Source organism: Pleurodeles waltl, chromosome 2_2, assembly GCF_031143425.1.
Source record: "Pleurodeles waltl isolate 20211129_DDA chromosome 2_2, aPleWal1.hap1.20221129, whole genome shotgun sequence".
Classification (NCBI taxonomy): Eukaryota; Metazoa; Chordata; class Amphibia; order Caudata; family Salamandridae; genus Pleurodeles; species Pleurodeles waltl.
In genome coordinates, this window is record NC_090439.1 from 517,020,990 (window position 1) to 517,038,723 (window position 17,734).

At 47.0% G+C, this 17,734-nt stretch overlaps 1 protein-coding gene across 1 annotated transcript in view; it reads left to right on the forward strand.

The window, feature by feature from the left end:
* Positions 1 to 1,096: 1,096 nt before the first annotated feature.
* Positions 1,097 to 17,734, forward strand: part of LOC138276544 (histamine H3 receptor-like) — a 143,167-nt gene continuing 126,529 nt past the window's right edge. Inside the window, exons 1-2 of the mRNA XM_069219202.1 lie at positions 1,097 to 1,508; positions 17,442 to 17,618. Coding sequence (XP_069075303.1) covers positions 1,097 to 1,508; positions 17,442 to 17,618 — 589 coding nt within the window. The remainder of the gene's footprint in view (positions 1,509 to 17,441; positions 17,619 to 17,734) is intronic.

Below are 17,734 nucleotides of genomic sequence, written 5' to 3' on the forward strand. Positions count from 1 at the left end.
GTTGGTATCTAATTAATTGGTATAATAAATCCCACAACTTGCAGTTGTGGGATTTAATATAACTAATTCAGGTAAAGAGTTTTAAAACTCTATCTGAAAGTTGCCAACTTTAGCTCTGTGGTACCCTTCTCTGATTAGCCAGCCTCTGACATCCTGGCCAGGCTCCCTTGGTGAGGTGTGAAGTGGCTTGGGCTGAACACAAAGGATGTGCCTGGGGAGGAGCTCTGCCTCAGCAGATGGTGAAACAGGATTGGGAGTGAGCAGTTAAACTAGTCTTCAAAGGCAGGGAAGCACATTTGGAGCGGCTCGGGACCTCCGGCATTACCTGCAACCCCAGACAATTAGGTACCCTCTTGATCATATTAGGAGAGGGCAGGAGAGGGGTGTATTTAGGATTTTTAGTCACACCAGTGTGCGGGCTTAGCCAGATCTAACCTCCAAAAATCACTGTTGGATTTTTGAAGAATGTTGCTCCCTGGGATGGACTTTTACACACTCCCAAGGAAGTAGTCATTAAGGGGGAAGGGGCCTGCCTGTGATTGGACAACTACCCCCCCGACCCCCCCAGTTTTCACCCGAGGAGCAAGGATAAATATGGCATAGCTGCACCCACACCACAGATCCCTACAAGGAAGAACATAAGAAGAAGAAGGTTGGCCCTGCTGGACCCAAGACCTGCACTTGGACACTGCACTCTGAAGGACTGCACCAGCTGCACACTTGGGCTTTATCACAAAAACAGCTTTGCCTGGTTTCAATTGGTTCAGAAGGGACTCCCTGCTTGCTACCGTGAAAAATAGCTAATCAGAGTCCTCTCCATCAACTCCTGAAGAAACTGATCAGCTGGTTATTGTCCTGAGGTCATTTTGAAGTTTGAGCCAGGTGCATTTTGGGAGTTGGAGTCCTAACCCTCAGAGAGCAACTCAGAGCTTCTGGACCCCTTGGGTGAGCTGTGGAATCCTAAAAGACCTTCAGACACCTTCTGGCAGAAAATTCAGAAGTTTGGAGAAGACTGGAGAATTTTTTGTAAAATGCTCCATAAAGGGACCGACGCACTGTCGAGAGTCATGCCTGCTTAAGTCGACCGTGACCCAGCATGAATTGCAGGTTCATCCCGCTGAAAAGCTCCGGAGCCCCGGACTTCCAGGATTTTACCGGTGGCTCCTGGAAAGGCAATCAAAGGATGTTGACTCGAAATCGGCATGTTGTGGAAGGTCAACTGACGACGGAGAGCAAAAGCTCAAAAAAAGTGACTAAGTCCGAGGGTAAAAAGTTCACCGGGACTTCCCGGGCAGTGTATCCGAGAAGGGCTCCAGAGACGTCAGATCAAGATTCAACTTTGGCCCAGAAAAAGAATTTTGTCCCGAAAAATCGACTACGTATGAACATAGAAATCTTCACCGAGGTGTCCTGCGACTCGTATCCGAGAAGGGCTCCAGGGAGGTCAGAACATATTTGTGACTTCATCCTACTGAAGAAAATCTTCAAGAAAACAACTAAGTATGAAGGTAAACTTTTAATAGAGGCCTCCCGCTTGCTGTAGCCAAGCATGGATCCATTGCGGTCTGAAATTTTGACTTTGCCCCGTTCAAGGTGCGCCCAGATGACCAGATTTGCACTTTTTGTTTCTGTGTGCTTCAAAACATTAATTATTAAAAAAATCATATCTCTGGTTCCCCTTATCCGATTACATTAGTTTGGGTGTCAAATTAAAGATACAAATATTCCCTATTGTTTATAAATTGATTTTGGATTTTTAAGCTGTTTCCTGTGTTTTACTTAATTACTGTTTTGTGAAATGGTTTACACACTTTGGCCCTCATTACAACCCTGGCGGTGCAAAGCCACAGTCTCTCTAGTGGGTGGTTTACCCACTGCTTGGTCCTGGGGAGTGCAAAGTAACAGTATCTCAAGTGGGTGGTTTGCCCACTGCTTGGTTCTGGGGAGTGCGAGGCCACAGTCTCTCTAGTGGGTGGTTTGCCCACTAGTTCTGGAGGGGGCTTTGTGCCCAGTGTGCTTCATCCTGCCAAGGATATGGTGAGTGGATGCCTTTCTCTGCTGGTTCTGGAGGATGCCCAGTGATGCAACACTTGGGGCATGGCTGTTCACAGTACCTCACCTGGGTGTCTGGGCACGAGATCTGCAGGGACCAGGTTGCATGATAGTTCATGGAGGCAGGGCTAGACTCCATCCGGCGGCAGCTACGGCTGCAAACTGGTGGTAGTGCCGGTGCTGGTGGGGGTGATGCCAGTGGTGTAGGGAGGCTCCAGCCCTTCTCCTGCAGCCTCGGACGGCTGCCCACTGGGGCTGCTGCTGCTGGTAGTAGTGCTACTGTCAGTGGTGCAGGTGGCGGTGCTTGCGGCAGTGCCTGCGGCGGTGCTAGTGGCGGTGCAGGTGGTGGTGCTGGCCGTAGTGCAGGTGCCGGTGCTGCCAGTGGTGGAGGGAGGCTCCATCCCTTTTCCTGCAGCCTCAGACAGCAGCCCACTGGGGCTGTTGTTGCTGACAGTAATGGTGCTTGCGGCGGTGCAGGTGGCGGTGCAGTAGGGGGTGCTTGCGGCGGTGTTAGCGGTAGGGCTGCTGACGGTGCTGCCCGCGGTGCAGGTGGTGGTGCTGGCAGTTGTGTTGGTAACCATCAGGCCTTCACCTGCAGCCTCGGACAGCTGAAGTGCCTTGCCTGGTGTCTTCTGCCCCTTCCTCACCTTGGCAGATGGTGGTGTTACCTTGGATCTGGCAGCTGGATTCTTTGAGGTCGCCTTGCTGGGAGGTTGTGGCTCCTTCCCGTTGCTGGCTGCTGTCCCCCTCTTTATCTTGCCAGGTGGCGGAATGGCTTTGGCCTTGGCAGGGGATGGTGGCACACTTGCTGGGCTGACAGGTTCCCCCTTTGAGCCTCCGATAGCTGCAGGAACCACAGCGGATGTTGACTTGGTGGCTGAGGTGCTGGGCTGGGTTATGGCCACCCTGACCCAAGGGGAAGGATGGTGGGTAGGGAACAGGTCAATGTTTGCCAGGAAAAGCTTCTTACGGACACTGGGGTGGGAAGAGGGAGAGGGTTTGGGAGCAGATGAAGAGGGAGTGGTTGTAGGATGTGTCTGTCGAGCTTGGGTGCAGGCTCATGGGCTGGATGCTGTAGGGAGGTGGATGGCTGTTGGGTGGGTGGGTGCATGCGTTTGTGTACTTTGGGAGGAGGGATCACAGACACACTGGGAGAGGACACAGGGGACATGTGTATGGATGTGGAGGTGGTGACTGCCAGTGAGGGGTGTGTTGTGATGGGAGTGCTGGTGATGGAGGTAGTGGATGAGGATGTAGTCCATGCAGGTGCGAGTGGAGATGTTACTGAGAGGGAGGTGGATGACGAGGAGGAGGGGGACACAGTCGAGTCAGTGGATTCTGGTGTGTCTGCATGGGGATGGTGCTTGTGTGAGTGCCTGTGAGATGAAGTGTGGTGCTTGTGTTTGCCTGAGCGACTTTTGTGTGTTGATTTGTGTGAATGCTGGTCTGAAGGTGTACTTGGGATAGCCTGGGGTTGAGGGGATTGGGACTGGTTAGAGGAAGTTGGAGGGGGAGGCTGGACACAGGAACAATGGCTGCCATCAGTGCGGAGGCCAGAGCCTGAAATGCTCTCTGTTGGGCTGCCACGCCAGAATGAATGCCTTCCAGATATGCATTTGTTTGTTGCAAATGTCTCCCGACACCCTGTATGACAGTCAGAATGGTTGACTGCCCAACAGTGAGGGATCTCAGGAGGTCAATAGCCTCCTCACTGAGGGAAGCAGGGCTGACTGGGGCAGGGCCTGAGGTGCCTGGGGCGAAGGAGATGCCTACCCTCCTGGGTGAGCGGGCATGGGAAAAATGCTGAGGGGCTGCTGGGATGGCAGTTCTGGTAGGGAGGGGGCAGCTGTACCTGTTGTTGGGGTGGGCACAGAGGTGTCTGCCACCGCAGGGATCTTCAGTCGGAGGAATCGTTGTCTGCGGTGTCCCCTCCTGTCCCCGTCGTGGTGCTCCCCTTGCCCTCCGTCCCAATGGTGCCCTCACCGTCGGTGGATTCGGCCTCCTGGCCCATGTGGGATGCAGCTCCCTCCGTCGCCGGTACCTCTGCTCCTCCGCCAGATGATGCTAATGCACACAAGGACAGGGTGCCAAAGCAAAAAGGGGGAGAGACAGAGGATACACTTGTCAGTGCCAGCACCACCACTGCCGTTGGCGTCCACAACACACAGGGAGCAGCCCTAGGCACTAGACCATGCACTTACTAAGATAGTCACCAGCCCATGGGGTACAATGCCTAACGCCATTAGCTGTACACCTGAAACTCACAGGACCCTGCCCAGTAGTGGATGCCCCCTAACATATTGGGGTTGGAGTGCTTCAGAGCCTGCCCACCAAGGGACCTACCCCGCCATGTTCGCCCTGGCCTAGGGGCACCCGCAGCCCACATCCCCACCTAGATAAACCATAACGCGCGCAAAGTCATGTTTCTGAATCTGTACTCATCCCCTTGTGGCTGCTGTGATGCCTGCAAGCACCCATCAAACTCCATATAGGCCACTGCCAGGATGCGGAACATCAGGGGGGGTCATGGTATGACAGGCACCCCTTCCTCATTGGGAGGCCAGCAACAGCTGGGCCTCCGCCGTCTTCCTTGCCTTGGGGCAGTGAGCGCTCTGCCTGTCAAAGACCCCCTGGGTCCGCACCTCCTTGGCGATGGCAAACTAAATACCCTTTTTCTAATGGGTGCCGACCTGCATGGAAAAGACAGCAGAAAAAGGAATTAGTTAACTGTCCGGACTGTCAAACTCATGGCCCACCAGATCCCTCCCATCCCCTGACGCACATACATTGACCACCATACATGCAGCACTTTGGCCAGGATGCCTCAGCCCCCCTTCATGTGGCTTACACACACAGCAATCCATACATTCATGACCCACGCGTCATGCTCACAGTGCACTCACCTATTTGTCTGGAGGAACACAGAGTAACGTGTACTGGGGTAGGACCCCATCCACCAGTTCCTCCAACTTCTCCATAGTGAAGGCAGAGGCCCTTTCCCCAGACACATGAGCCATTGTCACTTCCAGACACTGGTCATAGCTGCACTTGCAGTGTAGGTCCTCTCCTGTTGAAGGTCAGGTAGCAAGTGAGTGAATAGCTAGAAAATGGTGGTGACGTCCGCGACAGTGCACACCGTCACCACCGGCGTACATCGCCATTGGCTCATGGAACCCATGGGCCAAATGATAACCAGTGTGAAGTTGTGTGACGGTAGTCGACCTCCTACCGCAACGGCGCACAATGCCAGCGGAATTACCTCATTTTCACTTGTCCCTCCTCACAGGTCAGGCAGCCGCCATTTCAGGGGGGCACAGGCATTGCCCCCTAAATGCGTCACAGCAGACATTGGCACAGCACCTGACTGTCGGATTCACATACAGATTCTGTAAAGGAAAAGATGCATCATTATTTCAATTGATGTGTGAATATGATCCTCTGCTCACCATTTTCCTCTGTAGGCTTCAACCGCTGAGGATGAATATAAGATGGCGACATGCTCTGGTGTACAGACCCCTGGTGGACCTTGCGACAATGGAGGGCAGACACATTATACTAACATACAGACTTGATCGGGCCACAATCCAAGAACTGTGTGCCCAATTGGAGCCAGACCTGATTTCAGCTATCCGCCAGCCCACAGGTATCCCCCCTCTAGTGCAGGTCCAGTCAGTGCTCCATTTCCTGGCAAGTGGTTCTTTCCAAACAACAGTGGACATGGCATCAGGGATGTCTCAGCCAACGTTCTCTAACGTGTTGACCAGAGTGTTGTCTGCCCTGCTGAAACATATGCACAGCTACATCGTATTCCCCCAGGTGGAGGATTTAGCCACAGTGAAAGCTGACTTTTATGCCCTGTGACATATTCCCAACATCATTGGTGCCATTGATGGTACACATGTGACATTTGTTCCCCCCCCCCCCCCGGAGAAATGAACGAGTGTTCAGGAATAGAAAAAGTTATCATTCTATGAATGTGCAGATGGTGTGTTTGGCGGACCAGTACATCTCCTATTTGAATGCCAAGTATCCTGGCTCTGTGCATGACACCTTCATCTTGAGGAATAGCAGCCTCTCATATGTGATGGGCCAACTCCAGAGGCACCGGGTGTGGCTAATAGGTGAGCCCAAGGTCCCCACCCTGTATATGTTGGTGTGTGGGTTTGGGGTTGTCCCTAAGGGTTAGTGTGTGTCTAACAGGTATCCCTCTATATTTGCAGGTGACTCTGGTTACCCCAACCTCTCATGGCTACTGACCCAAGTGAGGAATGCCAGGACAAGGGCAGAGGAACGTTACAATGAGGCACATGGGTGAACAAGGAGGATAATTGAAAGAACCTTCGGACTCCTGAAGGCCAGGTTCCGGTGCCTCCATCTGACAGGTGGATCCCTGTACTACTCACCCAAGAAGGTGTGCCAGATCATCGTACATGTTGCATGTTGCACAACCTGACCTTGAGACGCCAGGTGCCTTTTCTGCAGGAGGATGAGCCTGGAGATGGTCTTGTGGCAGCGGTGGAGCCTGTGGACAGTGAGGAAGAGGAGGCAGAGGAAGAAGATGTGGACAACAGAAGTAATATAATACAGCAGTACTTCCAGTGACACACAGGTAAGACACTGTAACTTCTCTTTACATTTCAGTGTTCTGTTGGACACTGTACATGGCAGCCTGATTTCCCTATGTCTATGGCCATTTACTGTACCCTTTGGCATCTCTATTTTCAGATATCTGTGCCCACTCTGGCTCCTGGTATGTTTACTGCTGCCCACTAAAGGCCATACAAATGTATATATTACTGTGTATATGACTTACAATGTTTTCAGACTGTTGTACTAATACATATTTCAATCATTTGACAGACTCAAGATTTGTATTTGTTCCAAGGGTGTTTATTTAAGTGCTCATAAATAGAGGGGGATGTGCAAAGGGTTGGGGTGATGGTGGAGGAATGTCCAGTTAGAGTCCAGTCTCTTGGTATCACAGGTTCATTATCCAGTGGGCCATAGGAAGGGGAGTAATGGCAGTTCAAGGTGGACAGGGTGACAGAGTGGGACAGAAGGGTGACAATCAGGAGAGTCCTATTTCCTGGCGTGGGTCTGGCTTCTGCCTGTATCGCAGGGATCGAGTGGTTCTCCTTCTGCAGGGGGTGGGGTGCTAATGGCCTGTTGGCCCGGTGGCAGGGCCTCCTGTCCACTAGCGCCGGCGGAGGTGGAGGGCTGCTCTTCGGTGTGGCTAGTGTCAGGGGCCCATTGTTGTGCCACTGCCTCCCTCATGGTCTTGCCCATGTCCGCCAGCACCCCTGCAATGGTGACCAGGATGGTGTAGATGTTTTTGAGGTCCTCCCTGATCCCCAGGTACTGTCCCTCCTGCAGCGGCTGGGTCTCCTGCAACTTGTACAGTATCTGGCCCATGGTCTCCTGGGAATGGTGGTATGCTCACAGGATGTAGGTGAGTGCCACCTGGAGAGTGGGTTCCCTGGGCCTGTCCTCCCCCTGTTGCATAGCAGTCCTCCCAGTTTCCCTGTTGCCCTGTGCCTCTGTCCCCTGAACCGTGTGCCCACTGCCACTGGCCCCAGGTCCCTGATGGTCCTGTGTTTGTGGGGTTGCCTGGGGTCCCTGTAGTGGTGGACACACTGCTGATTGACGTGTCCTGGGGACAGTGGCATGGGCCCGCTGGGTAGGTGCTGTGCTGGTGTTTCCTGAGTGGGGAGGGTCTGTGGTGGGTTGGGACTATGCTTGGGTACCCGACTGTCCAGAGGTACCTGATGGGCCAGGTTGGTCATCGTGATCCAGGCATGCAGAGCTGCTGTCATCACTGTGGGCCTCCTCTGGGGGGGACTGGATGTTGCTGGCAACACCTCTCCGGTGACGTTGAGTAGGGGTCCTGTGGGGATGAAAATGCAGTGTTATTGTATCTGCATGGGCCATCTTGTGCATGGGTGTGTTTCTCTGTATAGTTTGGATTGCCCTGTCAGCTTTGCCTTGTGTGCGTGGTATTTTTGTGGGCTAGGTGATTCACTCTAATGGGCATGCTGTGGTGATGGGTGTCCATGCAGGTCTGTGATGGGGTTTCATGGATTGGTGTTACATGCAGGGCTTGGTTTTGGGATGGGTGGGTTGTGATAGTGGGGTATATGTGAGGTGGTGGAGTGATGGGGGTGAGGGTAGTGGTAGGAGTTTGTGATGGCATGCAGGTAGGGTGGGGATATAGTATTACAGATTTGACTTACCAGAGTCCAGTCCTCCTGCTACTCCTGCGAGGTCCTCAGGATGCATTATCGCCAAGACTTGCTCCTCCCATGTTGTAAGTTGTAGGGGAGGAGGTGGGGGTCCACCGCCTGTCCTCTGTACGGCTACCTAGTGTCTTGCAACCACGGAACACACATTCCCCTGTAGGTCATTCCAACTCTTCCTGATGTCATCCCTTGTTCTTGGGTGCTTTCCAATGGCATTGACCCTGTCCACGATTCTCCGCCATAGCTCCATCTTCCTAGCAATGGACATCTGCTGCACCTGTGATCTGAATAGCTGTGGCTCTACCGGATGATTTCCTCCACCATGACCCTTAGGTCCTCCTCTGAAAACCTGGGGTGTCTTTGGGGTGCCATGGATGTGGTGTGAGTGATATGTGTGAGGATGTGTGGGGTGATGTGTTGTGGTGTGTGCTGTGAGGTGCGTGGATGGTGTATGGGTGATGGTGTTCTGTGGATCAGATTGAGTGTGTGCTCCTGGCTTGTGTCTCTCTGTGTTGACAATCTTTTTTTTCATAGAAAGTGTTGTGGGTAATGTGGGTGTGCATTTTATATTGGATTTGGTGCGTGGGTGTGGTGTGTGTATGTATGTCGGGTGTGTGTAATTTGAATTGTCCAATGTGTTGTAGTTTTGTTAGTGTGTGGGTATTTTGAGCGCGGCGGTGTATACCGCCAGTGGTTTACCACAGATGAAAGACCGCCGTGGTGATTCGTGGGTCCTGATACTGTGGGCGTATTCCTGTTGGCGTAATGGTGTAGGTTTTGGTACCGCCAATTTATCACTGACCTTTGGGCTGGCGGACTTGTGTGGGTGTCTGTATAGTGCCAGATTTCTCAGTGTGGGTCATAATACCCGTAGCAGAATACCGCCGCTGTCACGGTATGATGGCAGCCGTCAGCACAGCAGTAGGCAGCATTTACCACCAGGGTTGTAATGAGAGCCTTTGTCTCCTAAATTAAGCCTGTTGCTCATTTCCAAGCTACCAAGGGTTGAGCTTGGTTTAATTTATTGAGACCTAACTGAACCTAGTGGGGGTTAGTGGACTATTTCTAAGTGCAGGTACTTACCTGCCCTTACCAGTAATTCACTTTCCAATATGTTGCAACTGCTCCTCCTGCCAGCCCTGCATGGTCTATTGCGAAGCCCCTTCCCCTGCCCTATCTTGTCTGTGTCCAGCCCCTATACCTCCCTTCTGTCCTCCATGGTCCTTTGTGCATACCCCTCCTCCTCTTGCCCACAATGGCCGCTGTGCGGCCACTAACCCTCCCATTTGCCATGCAAGACCTTCTGTGCTGCTGCATCCCCTACCACCTGCCCTGGTTGGTCAGCCTGCATGGTAATCTTGTTGCTCCTGCACTGCCCTCTTGCCCGCTGCTCTCCATTTTCTTTATGCAGGATCCCATTCCCTATCTCCTGCCTTGTCTAGTCTTTTGTTGTCCCCTGCCCCCTCCCTCCTGCCCTTCATGGTCTATTATACTGCAACTGTTCCTCCGGTCTGTCTGATATGATCAGCTTGCTGGCCTTGCTTCTTTCCCCTCTGTTCTCTGTTGTCCTTGTGCATGACCCTGTCCCCACCCTATTACTTTCTATTATTGGTTGTGCTGCACTGCCATCCCACTTGCCCTGTGTTTTGTATTGTTCTGGGGCAACCCTTGACACCTGCCCTGTAAGATCGGTTTAGTGCCCCTGCCATCTGTTATCTAAATCCATGTTCCTACCCCATTCCTCCGGCCCTTTGTGATCCAATGTACCATACTTGTAAACATTTGGAACTTGGTAACAGGGAGATTTTGAAAAGAAAACCTTGCTGTATTGATTTTCCCCATTAACTTACATAAACAAATAGGTGATTTTAGGCAGGAGACAGAAAAAATAAAGCTGTTTTCGGCTTTGAACATTGGGAGTCTCCTTTCTGATTTGGGTCTGTTTGATGTTTGGTTCTACTGCCATTGCCCCTTCCTTCTAAAATCAATGGTCTGTTATATTGCCACAGCCTCTCTTGCCTGTTCTGTATGGTTTCCCCTGCCCTCCATGGTCTGTTGTGCTCCCAATGCCCCTCCCTCCTGGCCAACGTGGTCAACTTATTCCTCCGCACCCTACTCTCTGCCCTCAATTATTCGAGTCTGTGCTCCTGATATCTGCCTTCCCAGAGTATTCTAATGAACAACAAAATTTCAATAATTCTATATTTATTACAAGTGTGGCAGACCTAACGTTATCTTCATGTACTGTATACCCTAAAGCATTTCCTTTAGAAATTATAAAAATGAGAGGGTCTTATTCCCATAGAAATTATGGCCAATGCGCTAAAAATCTGAAATGAGGACACATTTTCAGAGTTCTCAAATAGCAACAAATCACTTGAAAAATATTAGCTATCTTTATGTTTTTTATACAGTTGATCACTTGAATATATGTTAAACTTAAGGGAGAGAATGTGGCGTTATGTCCAGAGCTGCAGACTTTGCAACTGGGGATCCGGGTTTGAGTTTCATTGTTAGCTTGACATCATGTGATTCTGGGCAAATCACGTAATCTCCCCATGCCTACAACAAAAATGAACATGTCTTCATGTGTAATATAACTGATGCTCATGTACTCTAATACCTTAGGTCAAGTCTGCTCTATATAAACTGCAAAAGAAAAATGTTTTTTGCACACATTTCGGTCACTGGGCTACACTTGGGCCAAATGTGGGTGATATATGTCCTACATTTGGGTTCTTTTTTTCTCTGGTGGCCATCTTGGGAGACATATATGTTATGAAGCTCCCTAATTTCAGCATTTACTGCAGTATCCTCAGATGAAAATGTTTTCAGTTTTCCACTTCAACTTCATTACACTTTTGACATAAATTCAGAATATTAACACTGTACGTGCTCATTAGAACACTGTAGTAAAGTTGCTGATCATCAGGAAGTTAAATGGCAGTGGTGAAAGGGAATGTTTCAGTCTGCCTGTCAGAATGTTTTAATGAAATAGAAGAGGGCGATATTTTAGAACTCACTTAAAACATCTCTTAATTTTCCTTTCTACACCACTGACCATAATATATATGACAAAATGAGCCTCTTATTTTGTTCCTTTCTAAATTAAACATTTAACATTTTCCCAGTTTGACTCAATCAATATGGCTTCAAGAGTGCCACACTTCTGTCATAAGTAAGACTTCTAGCACTCTAGTTGTTCTTTAGAACACTCTGGAGGCTTCAGTAGAACACAAGGGAGTCAACTGGCAGGTTGCTCCTGTTAAAAGTACATGTTTTACTGATAATGTCAGACTTCATTCTCTTATGGCTCAGAAAGAAAGTTTGAATTTACACAAAAGATGCTCTCATTTTAGTTTCTGGAGCACCTTCCACAACCTCTGTGGGAAAATCATGAGAAAACAGTTTCCTCTCAAACATGGTTCATGAAATCCCAGCAGAAGGCTTTTTGCTGGGCTAAAATGACCTCAGATCACACCACAGTTCCTACAGTTAGTTTGGTACCATCAACAAATGATTTATATTGCAACTAAAATCTGTTATCACCCTTGATATGTTCTCCTTTTTGTGACCTACAATGCAGTTCAATTAGGTGCTGCATTGTGTATTGATCCCAAGATGGCTGCCAGCACTTTCTGGTTGAAGTGCTGACAGCCAATCAAATCTCATCATGAGTTATGTTCTTACACTATGTCCATATATACAAATGTCCTTTTTCTTTAATGCCTAATAACTACTGAATGTATTTACAACAAGTTGCAAAAAGGACACTTTCTGATCCAAAAGCAACCTTTTTGCCAAATTTGATTAAATTCTGTCTAGTGGTCGGGCTGTAGCCGTTTCTAAAAATCCCTATGGAAATTGCATGGGGAAAAACGTCTTTGAAGTGCCCCCTTTTTCTTAGCTCACACTTGATGAATCCCACCAAAATTTTTACACAGCAGCAGGACAGACTGTTGTATTAGTTTAGTACATTCTGTGAAGATTCGTCAAACGTCACCAAAGTTATGGGCAATTCAAAAAACTGTTTTCCTATGGAAAGTAGGCCCTAACTATAACTACCTACTGGCTACTTACTTCACTTAAAGAAAGGCTCATATTTTAAATGTACAACACCATAGAAATTCACCTAGTTAAGTTATTTCAAGGAATGTAACTTTTTAAAGTGAATTTCTATGATTTTTTTATTCTATTCCTTACTATAACTTCCCAGTAACCTTTGTCCTTTTCAAGGAATTTCTATGTTTTTTGTTTCACTAAAAGTAATTTAATGACTATAGATTAATTCAACCACCCCCACACATGGCCCACAGGCCAGGCCCTGCAGCCAACCCCCTATAACCACCCAATCCTGTGCCACACATGAACTTTGCCCTTGTGCAGAGGGCTTTGCCAGCAGGGCCTTGCCTGCAACCAGGCCCCAAAGGGCCCATCCATATATTTAAGGGTACCCAGGGCATTCATTAAAGCCCATGGGGTCTCCTGTGGGATCCAGCATTGCTTACACACACAGGGAGCTGCTTTAAATAGCAGCTCCCTGTGTGCAGCAACAATCTTTATTTCTCTTTCCTTGTCTCCATGTTAATGTGCAGGGAAAGAGATGAAAACTCCGCTTTCAGTAAGTGGGAGCATTTATAAAGCTCCCACTTGCTGAAAGTGGAGTGTTTGCTTTTGCTTGGTGGGAACTCTGAGCTCCCGCCAATCAAAAGTAAACAATTACCTCCAAAGTGTGGGCACTTCAGGAGGTAGCAGAAGCTGGCCCTGGGGGGTGGCACTACCCAGCGCCATAAATGGCTCCAGGACAGGGATTGCACGACTCCCACCTTCTTTTGAATTGCCCTCAGGAAGGTGGAGATACCCAGGGCTGGGGTCCATGTGAGCCCTCTCCTAAAATCATTCTGTAGCCTTGAGAAGGTGGAGGTCCCCAGGGACTGGAGGGGTCTGCAGGACCCAAATTATTTCCTAAATTTCTTGCCCTGGGGAGGTGGTGGTCCCCAGGGTGCAGGGGGGCAAGCACCCCCCCTGGTATACTTTTTATACCTAGCCCTGGAAGGTGGCAGTACCCAGGGCCCTATTGGTTTCACAGGACACCCCCTAGTAAATTTATAATGTCTTGGTCCAGAGAGGTGCTGGTCACCAGTGTGCAGGGGTTGATCGGGCCCCTGCATAGTTTATAAACATAGCCCCAGGAGATGTTGGTCCCTGGGGACTGGTGGGTTCTGCAGGACCCCTCCATTACATTATTATAGATTCAGCCACAGAGAAGTGGTAGTCCCTGGGGCGTGGGCGCCTCCGCTTACTTAATAAACATAGCCCTGGGGAGGTATTGGTTCCTTGGGCCTCTAAAAGCCTTGTATTTTTGCTCAAAAGGACCGGGGATCAGGCCCACCACAGAGCAACATCAGTTGCAAACACAGGAGACTGTCTTTTTTTTTAAATAACAGAGAGCACATGATCCAACTACATATTTCCCTGTGATTTAAAAAAAAAACCTTGTAAGCATTGGGGAGGACCCCTCCATTACATTATTATAGATTAAGCCCCAGAGAAGTGGGGGTCCCTGGGGCGTGGGTGCAAGCGCCCCCTGCTTACTTAAAAAACATAGACCTGGAGAGGTGTTGGTTCCTTGGGCTTCTAAAAGCCTTCTATTTTTGCCCAAAAGGCACCTGGGTTCAGGCCCACCAGGGGGCAACATCAGTTGCAAACACAAGAGACTGTCTTTAAATCACAGAGAGCACATGATCCAGCTACTTATTTACCCGTGATTTAAAAAAAAAAATCATTTTAAGCCTTGGGGAGGCCTTGACCAAGGCTAGGGAGTTAGGGTATATATATACCGTACCCCCTTTTTTTGCCAACAGTTCTTGTTTGAAGTGTTGGCAGCCAATCAGGTCTCAGAAGGAGATCTCTCTGGATCTGCAGCCCTAGATATACAAATGTACTGTCTGTTTAATATCTCAAAAACTACTGAATGAATTTACACCAAATTTAAAAAAAAAAAAGCTTGGTCTGTGGACCAAAACGTACCTTTTTACCAAATTTGGTGTAATTCCCCCCGTGATTCAGACTGTAGGCGTGTCTAAAAAGTCTATGTTAATGAACGTGGGAAACACACTTTTTTTTAACCGTGCCCCCTTTTTTTTTGTTCCGCTTGACAGATCATCACAAAATTTTTCATGCACAACAAAACCCAGTGAAACACCTTTTTTGGAAAATGTTGTGAAGATTCATCAAACAGTGCCAAAGATATAAGCAAGGCAAAAAAATGCTTTTTCGCACCGTGGTGGTCATGTCCACATTAGCGTAATAAGTTATGGCACTAATGTGGTGCTTTGCTGGATTAGCCCCATAGATTATTATGCTAATGCAGCAAAGCACAGGGAGACCCATTGATTTCAATGGGAGCATCATCTTAAAGCCTGCTTTAGGAAGGTGTTAAAAATTACACTAAAAATGGCAGAGTGAAATCTAGTAAATTGTACTGCACTATTTTTCTGAGCCTCCAACGTGAGAACACCACCCTTGCATATATTATGCCTGTCGCAAGCATAATCTGGCACAAGGGATTACAAAGTGGCACAATGCTTGCATTGCTCCACTTTGTAAATATGGCATGTAGTAAATGCCACCTTAATGCCATATTTGCATAAAAACAAAATAATGCAAATGTGGTGCAAGGTGGCACCAGGGGTATCATAAATATGCCCCGATATAATTCTATTAGAAATTAATAACATTTCTAAAACACTTAAAATTGGAAGCTATATATTATAAAAACAATTCAGAACATTTATATAAACCATAGTAGCAGCTAAAATTAATATATCACCTAAAACACATTAACATAATCCAAAAGAATATTTTTGCCCACTATATTAGTGAAAATGATATTGAGAACATCGATATTATTTGCAAAAGTATTACTAACTTCAAAAACAATATTCTCGTCAGCGATATTTCTGAATCACGATATTTCTGTGTCACGTTATTTAATTTATGATATTTCAATCTCCCAAGATTTTTAAATCTATATTTTGTCCAAATACCCTTATAGCATATACGCTTAACATAAGATAACCAGTCAACGTGCTCAAATGCATGCAGATTTAAGCAGTCCTTCACAATGTTCCTATTCAATGCAGCAGCAGACTTCAGATTGAATGACAGAAAACAAGAGGCAATGTTTAATGCACTCTTCAAATATTAGGCCTCAGTGGAGCATGAGGATTTTCAATATGCTGAATTTCACTGAGTTACTTAAAAACTCTGCAACATTCTGTGGAATTACACGAGCGGGGACAATTTTGGGCACAGCCTGCGGCTCAGGCTGATTTTTAGCGCTGGGAGCTTGTGCAGCACTGCAAAATCAGCATGAATGACTCCATGGGACAACCCACAGGGCGCTGCTTCATTCTGTTGCTCGAGCACATTTTCAAAATGAGCAGCAGCTTTCTTAATGTGAATGGTCACCACCTGCGGCAACCGCCCACATTGAGAAATCTCACAGGGAGGTATCTTAGAGTCTGAAAAACCGTGCTAGGGGATGCAAATTCTTGCCCGTCAACTTAAATTTGGTGAGCCATGTTAGAGAAAAAACTCCTCCACACAGTGTTTGGTTAATTCTATGATACCAATACCCTTTCATAACCCATAGTGTACATTGGATATAATACTGTGCTCCTTAACCCGGTCTTCCAAGCATGACAGCAGGATTCTATTTTCAAAGTGGAGTCAAGTAATGATATGAGCCTATAACAACTAGTGTCTTATCTCTCACCCTTTTTAAATATAAGGACTATTACTGATTGTTTCCGAGTTTGAAGCGGGCTACCAGGACATGTGCAACTTAAAAGAACATTTAAATACACTGCAGCCTGCCATTTGGTAAGTCCAGGGCTTATATTATATGTGACCTATGTGAATGTTTAGGCCTGGCAGAAGGTTTGTTTTGCAAGGTCGAAATGGCAGTTTAAAACTGCCACACACAGGCTGCAATGGCAGGCCTACGATGTTTAAAATACTACTTTAGTGCTATAGGCCCACTGCTGGCATTTAATTTACAGAACCTGGACACAGGTAGTGCCATTTTACTAGGGAATGACAAGTAAAGTAAATATGCCTATACGGTGTAAGCAGTTTTACAAGCATTTTTATGCCTTTATGCCTTTTCTCTTTTTTGAGATGTCTGTTTGATTTAACCGTTGGAATTTCTTCGCCTGAAACATAATTAGACAGCTACACAGAAAAGCTATTGAACAGATGATTTTCTTGTATTTGCATTTTTTATGAAACGCAGATGGCAATTTTCATAATGAGTAATTACAACACAAACCTAATAACAGAAGTTAGTATGTGCCGCAGATGTTAGTAAGTGCCCCTTATTATATGTGTAAATGCCTTTAATTCACTTCTTCATTATACATTTCCACAGAGAAAATGTTACCTGAACAATATAAGTACAAGGTGATCTTGGAAAGACAAATTAATTGGACAGCATGTTACTGGCTGGTGTATCATCGTATGGAAGAGTAAAGCTACATCATTCATTAGATGGTGGATCTGAAGTGCAATGGTAAGGTAAGCTGCACAAGAAAAAGTTATTAGTATCTGTCTTCATGAATCCTATTTTTTTAAATAGGCTAACTTCTGAAAACTGAATTGTTTCATGTAATAATCCTTGCATAAGATGAGATTCAGTAGATAAACCATGCAAAAGTAATTGCGAGCAAAGCTATTAAAATAAACAGTGAGCACCAAACGAGTTTCTTCCAAATCACTTGACTATACAATACACAAAAATGGTAAGTAAAATGTGGTTTTTAATAAGCTCTCCCTAATGGATTCCATTAAAAAATGACTTAAACCACTAATTACATAGCAAATCACAACGTGTTAGTGCTTATAATTTAGTTGTTCGTTTAATATGTTGACATATTCAAACAATTGTTGAGAAATTCAAAAAAATAAATGAATATTACATTTTTGATTAAATAATATTTCTTACAGGAGCACCAGAAGTAACTATGGAGGTTTCCATTTGAAATCCTATATTTTTTCTCAACACTATGTTTGCCTTTGCAACAACTCAATTTAATGGATTCAGGAACGACCATCTGCTGTTTAATTCCGTCTATCTTTCACCAAACCCAGACCAACAGGAGCACGTAAAGAACAGCTTCATACTGCCAGCTGTGCTTATGTCACTTTGCATCATAGTAACAATGGTTTCAAACGCTCTGGTCATTCTATGTTTTCTGGTAGATCAGAGCCTTAGGATTCAGAGTAATTATTTCCTTCTTAACTTGTCTATCTGTGATTTCTTCATAGGTAAAGATACTTCCTGAAATAATTACTGCTCAGTAGTGTAATACATCCTTAACCCATACCCTTTGCTATCGACATAGTGTCGAATTTGTATTACACTTAATTTGCATCTCAATTAA